The 18,374-nt window shown below is 39.0% G+C and overlaps 1 protein-coding gene across 4 annotated transcripts in view; it reads left to right on the forward strand.

Moving 5' to 3' along the window:
- eftud2 (elongation factor Tu GTP binding domain containing 2) overlaps nt 1–10,352 on the forward strand; it is a 111,924-nt gene extending 101,572 nt beyond the window's left edge. For all 4 annotated transcript variants that reach the window (XM_059956649.1, XM_059956648.1, XM_059956650.1 and 1 more), the window contains exons 24-28: nt 1,354–1,472; nt 1,910–2,004; nt 6,872–7,025; nt 8,201–8,308; nt 10,058–10,352. In XM_059956649.1, coding sequence (XP_059812632.1) covers nt 1,354–1,472; nt 1,910–2,004; nt 6,872–7,025; nt 8,201–8,308; nt 10,058–10,153 — 572 coding nt within the window. In that variant the 3' untranslated portion in view covers nt 10,154–10,352. The remainder of the gene's footprint in view (nt 1–1,353; nt 1,473–1,909; nt 2,005–6,871; nt 7,026–8,200; nt 8,309–10,057) is intronic.
- The last annotated feature ends 8,022 nt before the right edge of the window (nt 10,353–18,374 follow it).

Raw genomic sequence — 18,374 nt, forward strand, 5'->3', positions numbered from 1 at the left:
GCTGGGTGAGAAGCTGACAGTGATGCAGGTGGATGCTTCCCTGGTGTCATGGATTATTGATTACCTGACTGGCAGACCACAGTGCATCCGCTTGCAACACTGTGTGTCAGACAGAGTGGTCAGCAGCACTGGGGCTCCACATGGGACTGTCCTGTCTCCCTTTCTCTTCACCATCTACACCTCGGACTTCAACTACAACACAGAGTCTTGCCATCTTCAGAAGTTTTCTGATGACTCTGCCATAGTTGGATGCATCAGCAAGGGAGATGAGGCTGAGTACAGGGCTATGGTGGGAAACTTTGTCACATGGTTTGAGCAGAATCATCTGCAGCTTAATGTGAAAAAGACTAAGGAGCTGGTGGTGGACCTGAGGAGACCTAAGGCCGGTGACCCCTGTTTCCATCCAAGGGGTCAGTGTAGACATGGTGGAGGATTACAAATACCTAGGGATACTAAATAACAATAAACTGGACTGGTCAAAGACTGAGGCTGTCTACAAGAAGGCTCAGAGCCATCTCTATTTCCTGAGGAGACTGAGGTCCTTTAACATCTGCCAGACGATGCTGAGGATGTTCTATGAGTCTGTGGTGGCCAGTGCTATCATGTTTGTTGTTGTGTGCTGGGGCAGCAGGCTGAGGGTAGCAGACACTAACAAAATCAACAAACTCTTTCGTAAGGCCAGTGTTGTTGTGGGGGTGGAACTGGACTCTCTGACTGTGGTGTCTGAAAAGAGGATGCTGTCCAAGTTGCATGCCATCTTGGACAATGTCTCCCATCCACTCCATAATGTACTGGTTAGGCACAGGAGTAGTTTCAGCCAGAGACTCATTCCACCGAGATGCAACACTGAGCGTCATAGGAAGTCATTCCTGCCTGTGGCCATCAATCTTTACAACTCCTCCCTCGGAGTGTCAGACACCCTGAGCCAATAGGCTGGTCCTGGACTAATTTCTACTTGGCATAATTTACTTATTATTATTATTTAATTATTTATGGTTTACATTGCTATATTTCTGCACTATTCTTGGTTGGTGCAACTATAATGAAACCCAACTTCCCTCGGGATCAATAAAGTATGTCTGTCTGAGTCATGCCAACCACAAACCGTTCCAACAGCTACCATCTGGGAAACAGTACTGCAACGTAAAAGCCAGAGCTAAAAGGCTCTGGGACAGCTTCTTCCACCAGGCCATCAGGCTGATTAACTCGCACTGATTTTAGTGTATTTCTCTACTCTCCAATGGACTCTCCAATTTATTATAAGTTACTATGATTGCACATTTAGAGAAAGATTTTTACTCATGTATGTGAAGGATGTAAGAAACAAAGTCAATTTGTGTTGTTTCTGCACAGCAATTCGTAATGTGAAGTTCAAGATTCTCGATGCAGTGATAGCACAGGAGCCATTGCACAGGGGTGGGGGACAAATTATTCCCACAGCCAGACGAGTAGTCTATTCAGCTTTCTTGATGGTAAGCATTTAAGTTTATCATGTCATTTGGTTGGTAAGATTATACAAAAGCACAACACTTGAATGTTGCAATTTGTAATAGTTTCATAAATAAAATATTTTCTTTTATAATTGCTTTTTTTTTAAGAGTGAAATTGCCTGTAGGTGTACTCTTTGAGCAAAATGATTTTTTTGTTTCTGATTTCTCCATTATCTCATCCAAGCAACTGTTGGTTAAGGGAGGGAGTTTCACTGTTTCATTGCAGTAAAGGCTGATCTAAAATTGACACAATTATAATTTGTAGCAGCTGTTAGAAGACAGCGAGCAGTTGTGAGATGCTTGAAATTTATTCAGATTAAAATGTTAGTGTTTTGTATAGTAACATGTCTATCAAAATACAGTATGCCTCTTGCATTCTAATGGTAGGACTGCCCATAAATGATTTTTTTATTATATAGGCCACTCCTCGTCTGATGGAACCATATTACTTTGTGGAAGTGCAAGCACCGGCAGACTGTGTTTCAGCCGTGTATACTGTGTTAGCCAGGAGGAGGTATGCACATTAATTGTGTTCCTGTCATGTTTTCAGCCTTGTCTTAGATTTTTAAAACATACACAATCTCTCTTGCTGTATTCACTGAAAATGTTGCAGCATAGACTGGTTGCAAATGGCAAAATAACCAAATAATCTGAATATTTCATTGTGGACTTGAGGGGTCTTAACACGAAACATCAATTGCCCGTTTTCCTCCAGAGGTGCTACCTAACCCGCTGATATTTCTCCAGCATCTCGTGTTTCTCTTGAATAACTAACTACGTGTTTTATCTACCAAATGCTTACATTTGTTTAACTACTAATTCTTTTGTTGTTGTTTATTTAAACCATTTAATTGTACTACTGGAAAAAAGTGGACTTGAACCTTATTGGACTATTCAAAAATGGAATAATTTACAATACTTATTTAATGTATGACAAATTAACATTTTACTACATGTATTATGGACTTCATCCAGTAAGTGTGTAATCAGAAAGATACGAGTCCAGTTATTTCTCTGTTAGTTGCCTTTCCTTTCCTCCTCCCCTTAAAAAAAATAAATTTACATTAGATTAGTTCTATGTGCATTTGCAGTTCTCAGCTGCCTAATAATGCCATCCATAGCTTCTGCACTCCACTCTATCCTGTCCCACCTGGAAAATGGCGCCTCATTTGCCAGGGTGCTATTTATCAAATTCAGCTTAGTGTTTAATATGATCATCCCTCAGAAGCTGGTGGATAGATGTCCTCATTGTGTCTCAACATTCCTCTCTGTAACTGGATCTTGGACTTCCTGATGGAAAGATCATAGTCAGTCAGTGTTGGCAGCAACATCTCTAGCTCCACCATGCTGAGCACAGGCACCCCCACCCCACCAAGGTTGTGTGCTCAGCCCACTGCTGTTCACATTGCTGACACATGACTACTGCTCGATCCATTTCAAACCGAATCATCAAGTTCACTGATGATTCACACAATAGTGGTTGGCCTCAACAACAATGACAAGACTGTGTACAAAGAGGAGCTAAAGTGACTGGTAGTGAGAGTGCGAAAGTGCTAAAGCTAAAGTGCGAGCACAAGAGTCTCAATGTGGACAAGAGTAAAGAGATGATTGCAGGCTGACGACTCCTCCATGGAGGGTCAGGAGCACCAATTTCTGCGAGTGCATATGACAGATGATCTCACCTGGTCCCTCAACACCACCTCTTTAGCCAAGAAAGCACAGCAGCGCCTGCATCTCCTGAGGAGATTGAGATGAGTGAGGCCCCCCTCCATTTTAACCACTTTTTACAGGAGCACCAGTGAGTGTCCTGAGCAACTGTATCACCATCTGGTATGGCAATCATAAGGCATCTGACCACAAGACCCCACGAAGGATTGAGAGGACTGCTGAGAGGATCATTGTAGTCTTTCTTCCATCCAAGATGCTTGTCAGGAGTGCTGCATTAGCAGGTCCTTTAACATTATCAACGATCCCTCCCAAGCTGTTTCCCATTCTGTCAGGCAGGAGGTACCATAGCATTAAGATAAGGATAAGAAGCAGCTTCTTCCCCGGGATGTAAGTTGACTGGATTCCCTGCCACCACCCAGGTCTCAACACATGTGAAGTGCGAATAGCATATACTGTTTACTTTTTGACTTGTCATGAATACACCTTGTTATTTGTAGTAATATTACTTTGTGTTGTGTGTCAGCTACTGTGTTGTGCACTTTGACCTGGAGGAATATTGTTTTGTTTGGCAGTATACATGTATGTAGTTGAATGACAATACCAGCTATTCTTTTCTGCAAATCTCCAATCAAATAAGAGCATTTTACGTGTTACTTTGAAAAAGGTACCAATTTAATGCACACTTATTGTAGGTTATAGGAGGTTAATGATGAGAATTTGCATTAAAAGGTATTTTAGATGATAGACAATAGGTGCAGGAGTAGGCCATTCGGCCCTTTGAGCCAGCACCACCATTCACTATGATGGCTGATCATCCACAATCAGTACCCTGTTCCTGCCTTCTCCCCATATCCCTTGACTCTGCTATCTTTAAGAGCTCTATCTAACTCTTTCTTGAAAGCATCCAGAGGATTGGCCTCCACTGCCTTCTGAGGCAGAGCATTCCTCAGAGGGATCTGAGGCAGATCCACAACTCTCTGGGTGAGAAAGTTTTTCCTCAACTCCTTTCTAAATGGCCTACTATTCTTAAACTGTGGCCTCTGGCTCTGGACTCCCCCAACATCAGGAACATGTTTCCTGCCTCTAGTGTGTGTCTAATCCCTTAATAATCTTAAATGTTTCAATCAGATCCCCTCTCATCCCTCTAAATTCCAGTGTATACAAGCCCAGTCACTCGAATCTTTCAACATATGACAGTCCTGCCATCCTGGGAATTAACCTCATGAACCTACGCTGCACTCCCTCAATAGCAAGAATGTCCTTCCTCAAATTTGGAGACCAAAACTGCACACACTACTCCAGGTGTGGTCTCACCAGGGCCCTGTACAATTGCAGAAAGACCTCTTTGCTGCTATACTGAACTCCCCTTGTTATGAAGGCCAACATGCCATTAGCTTTCTTCACTGCATGTTTGCTTACAGTGACTGATGAACAAGGACACCTAGATCTTGTTATACTCCCTTCTCCTAACTTGACACCATTCAGATAGCAATCTGCCTTCCTGTCTTTGCCACAAAAGTGGATAACCTCACATTTATCCACATTAAACTACATTTGCCATGCATCTGCCCACTCACCCAACCTGTACAAGTCACCCTGCAACCTCATAACATCCTCCTCACATTTCACACTGCTACCTAGCTTTGTGTTATCTGCAAATTTGCTAATGTTACTTTTAATCCCTTCATATAAATCATTGATGTATATTGTAAATAGCTGTGGTCCCAGCACCGAGCCTTGCAGTACCCCACCAGTCACTGCCTGCCATTCTGAAAGGGACCCGTTAATCCGTATTCTTTGTTTCCTGTCTGCCAACCAATTTTCTATCCATGTTAGTACCCTACCCCCAATACTATGTGCTCTAATTTTGCCCACTAATCTCCTATGTGGGACCTTATCAAAGGCTTTCTGAAAGTCCAGGTGCACTACATCTACTGGCTCTCCCTCGTCCATTTTTATAGTTACCTCCTCAAAAAGTTCCAGAAGATTAGTCGAGCATGATTTCCCCTTCGTAAATCCATGCTGACTCGGATCGATTCTGTTACTGCTATTCAAATGTGCCGCTATTTCATCTTTTATAATTGACTCCAGCATTTTCACTGATGTCAGGCTAACTGGTCTATAATTCCCTGTTTTCTCTCTCCCTCCTTTCTTAAAAAGTGGGATACCATTATCTACCCTCCAATCCTCAGGAACTGTTCCTGAATCTAGAACATTGGAAAATGATTACCAATGCGTCCACAATTTCTAGAGCCACTTCCTTAAGTACCCTGGGATGCAGACCATCAGACCCTGGGGATTTATCAGCTTTCAGTCCCATCAGTCTACCCAACACCATTTTCTACCTAATGTGAATTTCCTTCAGTTCCTCTGTTACCCTAGGTCCTCTGGCCACTATTACAACTGGGAGATTGTGTGTGTCTTCCCTAGTGAAGACAGATCCAAAGTACCTATTCAACATGTCTGCCATTTCCTGTTCCCCATAATAAATTCACCCATTTCTGTCTTCAAGGGCCCAACTTTGGTCTTAACTATTTTTTTTCCTCTTCACGTGACTAAAGAAGCTTTTACTATCCTTTATATTCTTGGCTAGCTTACCTTCGTACCTCATCTTTTCTCCCCGTATTGCCTTTTTAGTTACCTTCTGTTGCTCTTTAAAAGTTTCACAATCCTCTGACTTCCCGCTCATCTTTGCTATATTATACTTTTATTTTTATATTGTCCTTGACTTCCCTTGTCAACCACGGTTGCCCCTTACTCCCCTTAGAATCTTTCTTCCTCCTTGGAATGAACTGATCCTGCACCTTCTGTATTATTCCCAGAAATAACTGCCATTGTTGTTCCACTGTCATCCCTGCTAGGGTATCCTTCCATTCAACTTTGGCTAGCTCCTCCCTCATGGCTTCATAATCCCCTTTGTTCAGCTGTAATACTGACACTTCCGATTTTCCCTTCTCCCTCTCAAATTGTAGATTAAAACTTATTATGGTCACTACTTCCTAATGGCTCCTTTACCTCGAGTACCCTTATCAAATCTGGTTCATTACACAACACTAGATCCAGAATTGCCTTCTCCCTGGTAGGCTCCAGTACAAGCTGCTCTAAGAATCCATCTCGGAGGCACTCCACAAACTCCCTTTCTTGGGGTCCAGTACCAACCTGATTTTCCCAGTCTACCTGCATGTTGATATCCCCCGTAACAACCATAGCATTAACTTTGCAATGTGCCAATTTTAACTCTTGATTTAACTTGCACCCTATATCCAGGCTACTATTTGGGGGCGTGTAGATAACTCCCGTTAGGGTCTTTTTGCCCTTACAATTTCTCAGTTCTATCCATACTGACTCTACATCTCCTGATTCTATGTCACCCCTCGCAAGGGACTGAATTTCATTCCTCACCAACAGAGTGACCCCACCCCGTCTGCCCACCTGTCTGTCCTTCCGATGAGACGTATGCCCATGAATATTCATTTCCCAGCCCTGGTCCTCTTGCAGCCATGCCTCTGTTATTCCTACAACATCATACTTACCAACTTCCAACTGAGCCTCAAGCTCATCCACTTTATTTCTTATACTTTGTGCATTCATATATAATACTTTTAATCCATTACTTCCCTCACCTCTCACACCGATTCCTATTACACTTGGCCATTCTTTCCAGTCCCTTCCTGAGCTTTCCTATATCTTATGGTTTCATGTTTTATCCATAGAGGCCACGTGACACAGGATGCACCAATCCCAGGTTCTCCACTTTATACAATTAAAGCGTTTGTACCTGCTATTGACTCGTTTGGTTTTGAGACTGACTTGCGGACACACACTCAAGGGCAGGCTTTCTCCCTCTCAGTCTTTCATCATTGGCAGGTAAGATTTATTGTGAAGTAAACTGTTCCAACATATTAGTTGAAAAAATCTCTCGTTATTTGAATAGTGTAAGTCCTTAATCAGGAGACATCAAAGTTGACATGTTTGTATGAGAGAGGCTTGTGGAAGGAATTTTAGCATAAATTAGCCAAGGTTGCTTGAATGTGTTTGATGTGCTTTCTGAGACACAACTGTGAATAATGCAGATTCAGTGTGCAGATTTACCTCTGAACCTCTATTAAATTTGGAGACTGATACGTCATTGTACTCCTTGTAGTGATTGAAACTGAATGTTGTAAAAGGCTATATTTTATAGATAACAGGTTGGAACGGGAACACATCTCATGAGAATGTGTATGTGCTTTTTGTCTATAAAAGCTACCAATCTCATGAGTGAATGTGTAGTATCCCATTTAATGAGACCTGAATTAATTGAACATTTTAGCATTTTATATCCAATAATTAAGAGGCATATTTAGAAATTTTAACTCTCAGCCTGTGACACTCAGTTTGTTACATCACCCCAATGAGTTTCCTAACCTCCTTTAAGAAAGGAAGCCTACCGTCCCTGCTAGTCTGATCCGTACATTGATTTGCTCATGCATTTTAAAAAAACATTAGGTTGTAATAATTTCAGCATGTAAGTAATCAATCATCATCAACATTGTGTGAAATGTCATATGATGTGCCTGTGATTGTTCTTGGCAATATTTTCTACCAACGTAGCTTGCAATCGCCTTTTTCTGGGCAGCATCTTTACAAGATGGGTGATCCCAGCCACTATAAATACTCTTCAGAGATTGTTTGCCTTGTGTCAGTGGTCACATAACCAGGACTTGTGATACGCACCAGCTGCTTCCATGGCTTCGTGTGACTGTGGCCAGGGGTCTAAGCAGGTGCTACACTTTGCCCAAGAGTGACCTACAGGCTAGTAGAGGGAAGGAGTGCCTTACACCTCCTTTAGTAGAGACGTATCTGCACTCCATCATTCCCATGTAAGTAATAAATGGATAATAAATGAAAGGTGCCAATACTGTGGGAATGATTTGAATATTAAAATAAAGTTCCACTAAATTCCAAAGATGTTTATGAAATGCATAAGAATAATTTGTGAAAGTAAATGGAAGCATTATTGTAAAGATTTAAAGTAATAAAAGTTTTGGTCATTTGAATAGATTGTGCCAGGTGATCCCTTGGACAAGAGCATCATTATCAGACCCTTGGAGCCACAACCTGCACCTCACCTGGCCAGAGAGTTCATGATCAAAACCAGGAGGAGAAAGGTAATTATACTGTGGCACAGTGTTAAACAAACATATATTCAATCCTTTGTAATGCTAATTGATGGTTGTATCATCCAGCTACATAAGGACATCATTTTTCTTGATATTGTAGGATGAGCCACTATTAGTATTGTTCCATTTTTAAAATTCCGTCCTTTTAAAAATATTACGGCATTAGTAGAACAGAGTGATCTAGGAATAATGGTGTATAGTTCCCTGAAGGTCGAATCTCGTGTGGATAGGGTGGTGAAGAAAGCTTTTGGTATGCTGGCCTTTATAAATCAGAGCATTGAGTATAGGAGTTGGGATGTAATGTTAAAATTGTACAAGGCATTGGTAAGGCCGAATTTGGAGTATTGTGTACAGTTCTGGTCATCGAGTTATAGGAGAAGATTTACTAGAATGATACCTGGATTTCAGCACCTAAGTTACAGGGAAAGGTTGAACAAGTTAGGTCTTTATTCACTGGAGCGTAGAAGGTTGAGGGGGGACTTGATAGAGGTATTTAAAATTATGAGGGGGATAGATAGAGTTGACGTGGATAGGCTTTTTCCATTGAGAGTTAGGGGGCAAAAATTTAAGAGTAACACGATGGGGAATTTCTTTACTCAGAGAGTGGTAACTGTTTGGAACGAGCTTCTAGTAGAAGTGGTAGAGGCAGGTTCAATATTGTCATTTAAAGTAAAATTGGATAGGTATATGTATAGGAAAGGAATGGAGGGTTATGGGCTAAGTGCAGGTCAATGGACTAGGTGAGAGTCCATTCGGCATGGACTAGAAGGGCCAAGATGGCTTGTTTCCGTGCTGTAATTGTTATATGGTTATACTAACCAGGGCTAAGTAATCTGAGTTACTGATTTGTTTTATGTTGGATGCTTTCATTTGATTCATGTATCACAAGCATTCATGGATACATTTGCATTTTGAGTTTTTACATCACTATCAACATGACTATGACTGACTTGAAGGTCAGATTTTTCATATTATTGCACACAAAGGAGCCATTCATGGAATATTACAGAAGTAATCAGATATTTCTCCAAGGCCAAGATCAAAATGTTAGACAAAGAAATAGCCAGCCAGGCTGGGAAAGTTGGAAACTTGTTTCTTTTGGACTCATCAATCTTACCTAGTGTAATTTTTGTTTTCCTGAATATTGTAGGACGGCTAATGTTTTAAAACTGATTCATGAATGAAAAACACTTAAGTAAGCTGACTTGCTCTATATCGCAAATTTAGAGAAAGCTTTCTGAAGGTGAGAATGCCAATATTTCAGACTGCATTTTGATACTGATCCACTGCCCTGTGGCTACACTTCCATCAAATTAACATCCTCTTCATTCCACCTTTTAATCCAATGATGTTGTACCTTACGCCCTTTTACACTTGAATATGCTCTTCAGTTTTAGTCTTTTGCTCCAATTATTTGCACAACCCACCCAGGAAACAGCTTGATCAGCTTTCTTAAGCACAAATGTGCCTTTGTAAGTTAACTGTTCATTATACAAGCAGACCATAACGATGATAAAACAAGAAATCTTTCAATATATCTTATGGTTTCAGCTTATTTTAAGGAGGGAGCTTTTAACTTAATACTTAAACTGTAGCCTTGGATATTTAATGATGTAAAAGCTCTGAAGTAGCTCAATAATTATATACTAGGTTACCTTCCACTATGTATTGAATATTAACATTTTTTAAATTGAACACATGGGAATAAATCTGACATGCCATTGCTTTTATTTACAGGGTCTCAGTGAAGATGTCAGTATCAGCAAGTTTTTCGACGATCCTATGTTGCTGGAACTTGCAAAACAAGATGTAGTTCTTAATTATCCATTGTAACTGAAGCAGCAATATAGGAGCTAGAGCCAATTCTTTGCATCTCGTGACAGGATTTTTCTACGTTAGTGTTAGGCAAAATAAGGCTGATGGCAAGGAATACCGTAGAAATATGGATTGAATAACCCAGAGTGAGCTGACTTGAATGTTATATTTTGTATTGTACGTAGAATGCTACTAAAATAAAACGGCTGAATTTTCATTTCACTTGTGATGAAGTTTTATTCCAAATGATGAAACTGACATGCCAAATAGACTAATTTTACAGAACAAACTGAAAATGCTGGAAATGTACAGCAGATTGGGCAACATCTATAGACATAGGAAACAACGTTTATTTGATTTATTAAAGAACAAAAATCCTGTGCAAAGGTGTGCCAATCCAAAGCTCATTCTTGAAAAATATATTGCTCAATTGTGAAAATGACAATCTGTTGCTTTCATAGAACATAGAAATCTATAGCACATTACAGGCCCTTCAGCATACAATGTTGTGCCAGCCATATAACCTATTCTAGAAAATGCCTAGAATTTCCCTGGCGCATATCCCTCTATTTTTCTAAGCTCCATGTACTGATCTAAGAGGCTCTCAAACGACCCTATTTTATCCACTTCCACCACCGCCAACGGCAGTGGGTTCCAGGCACCCACCAGTCTCTTGAGTGAAGAACTTACCCCTGACATCCCCTCAGTATTCCAAGCACCTTAAAACTATGCTCCTATGTGTTAACCATTTCGGCCCTGGTAAAATGCCTCTAGCTATTCACACAATCAATGCCCCTCATCATCTTGTACACCTCTATCGGGTCACTTCTCAACCGAGTAAAGGCCAAGCAAGTATGCTCAACCTATTTTCATAAGGTATGCCCTCCAACCCAGGCAACATCCCTGCACTCTATAGTATCCACATCTTTCCGGTCAGAAAAACCATAGAACATTACAGCACAGAAACAGGCCTTTTGGCCCTTCTTGGCTGTGCCGAACCATTTTTCTGCTTAGTCCCACTGACCTGCACCTGGCCCATATCCCTCCATACACCTCTCATCCATGTACCTGTCCAAATTTTTCTTAAATGTTAAAAGTGAGCCTGCATTTACAACTTAATCTAGCAGCTCATTCCACACTCCCACCACTGTCTGTGTGAAGAAGCCCCCCCCCCCAATGTTCCGTTTAAACTTGCCCCCCTTCACCCCTAACCCATGTCCTTCTGGTTTTTTTCTCACCTAACATCAGTGGAAAAAGCCTGCTTCTATCTATACCTATCATAATTTTATATACTTCTATCAAATCTCCCCTCATTCTTCTACACTCCAGGGAATAAAGTCCTAACCTATTCAACCTTTCTCTGTAACTCAGTTTCTCAAGTCCCAGCAACATCCTTGTAAACCTTCTCTGCACTCTTTCAACCTTATTAATATCCCTACTGTAATTTGGTGACCAAAACTGCACATAATGCTCCAAATTTGGCCTCACCAATGCCTTATACAACCTTCCAACTTTATAACATTCCAACTCTTATATTCAATACTTTGATTTATAAAGGCCAATGTACCAAAAGCTCTTTACTACCCTATCTACCTGTGACACCACTTTTAGGGACGTTTGTATCTGTATTCCCAGATCCCTCTGTTCTACTGCAATCCTCAGTGCCCTATCATTTACCTTGTATGTTCTACCTTGGTTTTTCCTTCCAAAGTGCAATACCTCACACTTGTCTGTATTAAACGCCATCTGCCATTTTTCAGCCCATTTTTCCAGCTGGTCCAAATCCCTCTGCAAGCCTTGAAAACCTTCCTCACTGTCCAATACACCTCCAATCTTTGTATCATCCGCAAATTTGCTGATCCAATTTACCACATTGTCATCCAGATCATTGATATAGATGACAAATAACAGTGGACCCAGCACTGATCCCTGTGGCACACCACTAGTCACAGGCCTCCACTCAGAGAAGCTATCCTCTACTACCACTCTGACTTCTCCCATTGAGTCAATGTCTAATCCAATTTACTATCTCACCATGTATAACTAACGACTGAATCTTCCTAACTAGCCTCCCATGTGGGACCTTGTCAAAGGCCTTACTGAAGTCCATGTAGACAACATCTACTGCCTTCCATTCATCCACTTTCCTGGGAACCTCCTCGAAAAACTCATAATAGATTTGTTAAACATGACCTACCATGCACTTTAAAATTAAAGATCAAATAATGCAGCAGGCAAGAAAACAGAGTTTTCTGATTTAACGAATCTGAGCTCTGTTTTTATGAAAATTGCCCAAAAGAAGTAATGGAACAAAGATCAAGATTTGCTTCAGTAATGAAACAAGCATACGATAAGAAATTATTTCCCTCTCTGAGATATCCAACAAGAATGAAAGTTTCTCCTCCTAATTCTTCTCCACGTACTTTCTTCGACCCCAAAGCTGCGCTGGATTTTGTTCAGGCTATACCTATCACCGTCACTGATATTACTACCGAATGAATTATCTGAAAAGCTGTTTGATTATTTGTATATTATTCATAGTTTAAAAAGAATATATATTAAGGCTAATTGGATATTTTATTGAGAGATTAATAAAAGAAGATAAGAAAACCTGCTTATTATATCCGATTGGATTATTTTTTTGGAAAGAAGATTTACGGCTCAAGTTTGACTGTTTAAATGGCTAATTAGATAACTGACTGAGAAGAGAGGATAAAGGGATTTGTTCCTTTTATCTAATATTTGGTTTTGATGTTTCTTTTTGTTGTTTCTTAATTTACTAACTGGTAGTTTTCTTTCCTATTAATAGGGTTTCTTTTATACATATATATCCGGGAAGGTTTAGTTACTTATGGTATTGCTAATTAATATTTCTGTAAATTTAGTTCGGCTAAATATAGTATTAACCCTTCTTTTTAAAATCTGTTTTATTATAGTGATATATAACCAAAATTAATAGTTTTCTTAAAGATTTAAAGCTTAATTTAAGATGGCGCTGGTTTTTCTCTAAGAGATTATATTATTTTAGTTTTTTGTTTAATACATGATGGAATGTTTTTTGTGTGCAGGCACTCGCTGGGGGGGTGGGGGGGTGGTTAAGGATGAGACCGACAGATAGATGGCTTCGCATCTATCTCAGTTCGCTTGCCTTTTTTCGGGCTTTTGGGAGGGTGGGTGGGTTTAGAGTCAGGAGTTTTTTTTCCCATTGGTGGTTCCGGAGCATGCGTGTTTTCTATATGGTTGTATTCCTCATCACCGCCATCTTTGATAATCCCATATTGGTATGTGCTCTGCGCATGTATAAAGTAAATTAGAATAAAATTATACTATGGCAGTCAAACGGATTAATGTAATACACGTTTGTAAGTTGGAATATACGTGGTTGGAATTATCCTATCAAACGAAAAAAGACTTTTAAAATTATTAATCGATTCCAACCTGCAGACCAAGAGTTAACTCCTTTTTGATCAATTTTGGGTTGATCGACTTATGGAGGTATTTACACCCTGATAATAGAGAATATTCCTTCTTTTCACATGTCTACAAAAAATATTTGAGGATTGATTATATTATAATTGATCACCACCTTTTGCCTAATGTTAAAAACTGTGAATATGATGCTATTGCTATATCTGATCATGCACTTTTGAGTTTGTCCTTTGAATTTGACGATGTCATTTTTGTCTGTCCATCATGGTGCAGACTTTATTGCAAAATTCTGATTTTATCAGTTTTATTGAAAGCTAGATAAAAGAATTTTTTTCTTTTTAATGATGTAGGAGGTATGTCCAAATTAATTATATGGGATACATTCAAAGCATTTGTACATGGTCAGATTATTTCTTATTCAGCTAAACTCAAAAAACAGACAAAATTTCAAAACAAATTAAAGATTTAGATAATGTCTATGCGGTTTCCCCTAATATTGACTTATTTAAAACAAGGGTGGAACTTCAATCACAATATAATCTATTATTAACTCATCCAATCGAAGGTTATCTACTTAGAGCCAATTTTATATGTTTGGAGATAAAAATAATAAATTACTTGCATTTCAATTAAAATTGGCTGGAGCCAAAAGGCAAATTTTGAAAATTTGTAGAAAGGATGGTACCTTGGCTCGGGAATATAAAGAAATCAATAAGATTTTCCAAGATTTCTATACTGAACTTTATAAATCTCAATCTTCAGTTGATTCTTCTGAAATGAATGCTTTTTTTTACGAAAGATTGTTTTCCCTAAAATTTCTGCTGAGGATCAAAAAACTCTTGATGCCCAAATTACTGAATCCGAAATCCATAAAGCTATTTTTTCAATGCAATCTGGTAAGGCCCCGGGACTTGATGGTTACCCTGTAGAATTTTATAAAAAATTTGGAAAACTGCTTTCTCCATATATGTTGGAGATGTTTAAAGATTCTTTTGTGAAAAGTGACTTACCCTCCATTTTCTATGAAGCTTCTATTTCTTTAATCCTCAAAAAGGATAAAGATCCTACTGATCCTGTCCCTCATACAGACCTATTTCATTACTGAATGTTGATGCTAAGATTCTCTCAAAGATAATGGCCAATCGGTTGGAGAGTATTTGGGTAAAATCATTTTTAAAGATCAAACAGGCTTTATAAAGGGTCGTTATTCTTTTTCAAATGTTCAGAGATTTAACAGTATATATTCGCCCTCTTCTAAAACTCCGCAATGTGTTATATCTTTGGATGCTGAAAAAGCGTTTGATCGAGTCAAATGAAAATATTCATTTTCTGTTTTAGAAAAATTTGGTCTTGGTATTAATTTTAATAATTAGATTAAAATGATATATAAAGCTCCTGTTGCTACTGTTGTCACCAATAACTGTAGGTCTCCCCTTTTTCAGCTATCATGGGGGACAAGACAAGGTTGTCCATTAAGTCCTTTGTTATTTAACTTAATATTAGAACCCCTTGCTATTGCTCTTTGTGAAGCTAGAAATATTCATGGGATTTTTATGAATGAGACCATGCACAAGATCTCTCGTTATGCTGATGATTTATTGGTGTATATATCTAAGCCTGAAGAATCTATTCCTGCTTTGCTAAAATAATTTGACAAATTTGGAGATTTTTCAGGATATAAAATAAATTTTAGTAAAAGTGAATTAATTCCTTTAAATGAATTTGTCTCTATATATGATAATATTCCTTTCAAAGTTACGGATTCTTTTAGATATTTAGGGGTCAGAATTACAAAAGAAAAGGATCTTTATAAAGCTAATTTTCCTCCTTTAGTGGACTCTATGAAGTACTCATTTAGTAGATGGAGCCCACTTACATTTTCACTTGTTGGTCGTATTCATATAGTTAAAATGATGATTTTACTAAAAAATTTTTACATCTATTTCAGAATATTCCTGTTCTTTTGACTAAGAAGTTTTTTGATCGGATTGACTCTATTATTCTATCTTTTATTTGGGATAATAAAAGACCTAGAATCAGTAAAAATCATTTACAAAAGTTGAAAAAGGATGGCGGTCTTGCTTTGCCTAATCTAAGAATGTATTATTGGGCTGTTAATTTGTGATATATATCCTTTTGGTTATATTGGGGTGGTAGGAATGACTGGCCAGTCTGTGTAGACCTGGAACTGAGAGCTGTGAAACAGTTTTATTTAACTTCATTATTAGGAGTTGCTCTACCTATACAATTAGCTAAAGTTGCTAATTTAAATTTATATCCTGTGGTTAAGCACTCTTTACAAATTTGGCTTCAGTTCCTCAATTTTTTTAATCTTAAAAAATTTAAACTTTGTAGTATAATTTATCGTAATTACTTTTTTAAACCTTCCTGGAGTGATCCAATTTTTTTACTTTGGAAAAATAAAGGTATTAAGTCTTTTTTGGACTTATTTAAAGAAGGCAGATTGATGTCTTTTGAACAATTAGTCAATAAATAGTCTCTTTCATGTTCACACTTTTTACAATATCTTCAAGTTAGACATTTTTTACAAAAATATTTAAGTAATTTTCCTTATATATTGGAGGCTGACTTGTTAGATACTATTATGAATATGAACCCCTTGATGATAGGTTCTATTGGAAGAATTTTACATTTATTATTGCAATGGGATAAGCGTCCTTTACTTAAGATTAAACAGGATTGGGAGCAAGAACTCAATTTGACTTTTATATGGGAGGATTGGACGCGGATTCTGAAGTTGGTTAACTCTTCCTCAGTCTGTGCTAGTCATTCAATTTAAAATTGTACATCGTTACCATTGGACAAAAGAGAGACTTTCTAAAATACTTCCCAATGTTGACAAGTATTGTGATAGATGTAAAACTGAGATAGCCACACTGACACATGTTCTGGTCATGTTCTATATTAAAACCGTTCTGGAAGTCAGTCTTTTCGACAGTTTTTAAAGCACTTAGAACCAACTTACAACCTAATAAATTGACTGCTTTTTGGAATAATTCCTCAAAATGTTCATGGTATTTCTCTGTCAGACCAACATGTTATTGTGTTTGTTACATTGATAGCTAGGAGGGCCACCTTGTTGAAATGGAAGGATATATCAGCTCCTACTTTGTCACAATGGTTCTCCCAAGTGATGCTGTGTCTCAGCTTGGAGAAAATCAGAAGTCGAACCTTTGAACCTTTATTTGATTTTGAGAAGAGATGGGGCTCATTTGCTTGTTACTATCATTTCAGTTAACTGATAGATTTTATCCATGATCTAAGTGTAAATTTTATTTTGATATATTTTTTCTTCTTGTTGGCAGTTTGATGTTTATTTTTAGAAGCTTTCTATATGATGCATGGCACCAGGGTTGTGCCCTCAATGGGTTCTTTTTTTCTCTCTCACTTTTCTTGCTTAGTAGGGTTTTTCTTTATTCACAAAAAATTTCAATCTTTAAGATAAATTTTAAAAATTTTATGAAATTTGGAGAGGTATAATATGATGAGGAATAGTTAAAAATGGCTTTGTCAAGGGCAGGTCGTGCCTTATGAGCCTGATTGAATTTTTTGAGGATGTGACTAAACACATTGATGAAGGAAGAGCAGTAAATGTAGTGTATATGGATTTCAGCAAGGCATTTGATAAGGTACCCCATGCAAGGCTTGTTGAGAAAGTAAGGAGGCATGGGATCCAAAGGAACATTGCTTTGTGGATCCAGAACTGGCTTCCCCACAGAAGGCAAAGAGTGGTTGTAGACTGGTCACATTCTGCATGGAGGTCAGTCACCGGTGGGGTGCCTCAGGGATCTGTTCTGGGACCCCCACTCTTTGAGATTTTTATGAATGACCTGGATGAGGAAGTGAAGGGATGGTTTAGTAAATTAGCTGATGACAGAAAGGTTGGATAGAGTGGAGGGTTGTCAGAGGTTACAACGGGACATTGATAGGATACAAAATGGCTGAGAAGTGGCAGGTGGAGTTTACCCCAGATAAGTGTGAGGTGGTTCATTTTGGTAGGTCAAATATGATGGCAGAATATAGTAGTAATGATAAGTCTCTTGGCGGTGTGGAGGATCAGAGGGATCTTAGGGTCCGAGTCCATAGGACTCTCAAAGCTGCTACGCAGGTTGACTCTATGGTTAAGAATTCATACAGTGCATTGGGCTTCATCAATCGTGGAATTGAATTTAGGAACCGAGAGGTAATGTTGCAGCTATATAGGACCCTGGTCAGACCTCACTTGGAGTACTGTGCTCAGTTCTGGTTGCATCAGTACACGAAGGATGTGGAAGCCATAGAAAGGGTGCAGGGGAGATTTACAAGGATGTTGCCTGGATTGGGGAGTATGTCTTATGAGAATAGGTTGAGTGTACTCAGCCTTTTCTCCTTGGAGCAATGGAGGATGAGAGGTGACCTGATAGAGGTGTTCAAGATAATGTGGATAGTCAGAGGCTTTTCCCCAGGGCTGATATGGCTAGCATGAGAAGGCATAGTTTTAAGGTGCTTGGAAGAAAGTACAGAGGAGATGTCAGGGATAAGCTTCTTATGCAGAGCGTGATGAGTGCGTGGAATGGGCTGCCGGCGATGGTGGTGGAGGCGGAAATGGTAGGGTCTTTTAAGAGACTCCCAGATGGCTACATGGAACTTAGAAAAATAGAGGGCTATGGGTAATCCTAGGTAGTTCTAAGGTAGGGACATGTTCGGCACAGCTTTTTGGGCCGAAGGGCCTGTATTGTGCTGTAGGTTTTCTATGTTTTTAATATTAGTAGAGTTATAGTAGAGTTATTGCCCCTTCCTGTTTCTGACT

Source organism: Hypanus sabinus, chromosome X1, assembly GCF_030144855.1.
Source record: "Hypanus sabinus isolate sHypSab1 chromosome X1, sHypSab1.hap1, whole genome shotgun sequence".
Classification (NCBI taxonomy): Eukaryota; Metazoa; Chordata; class Chondrichthyes; order Myliobatiformes; family Dasyatidae; genus Hypanus; species Hypanus sabinus.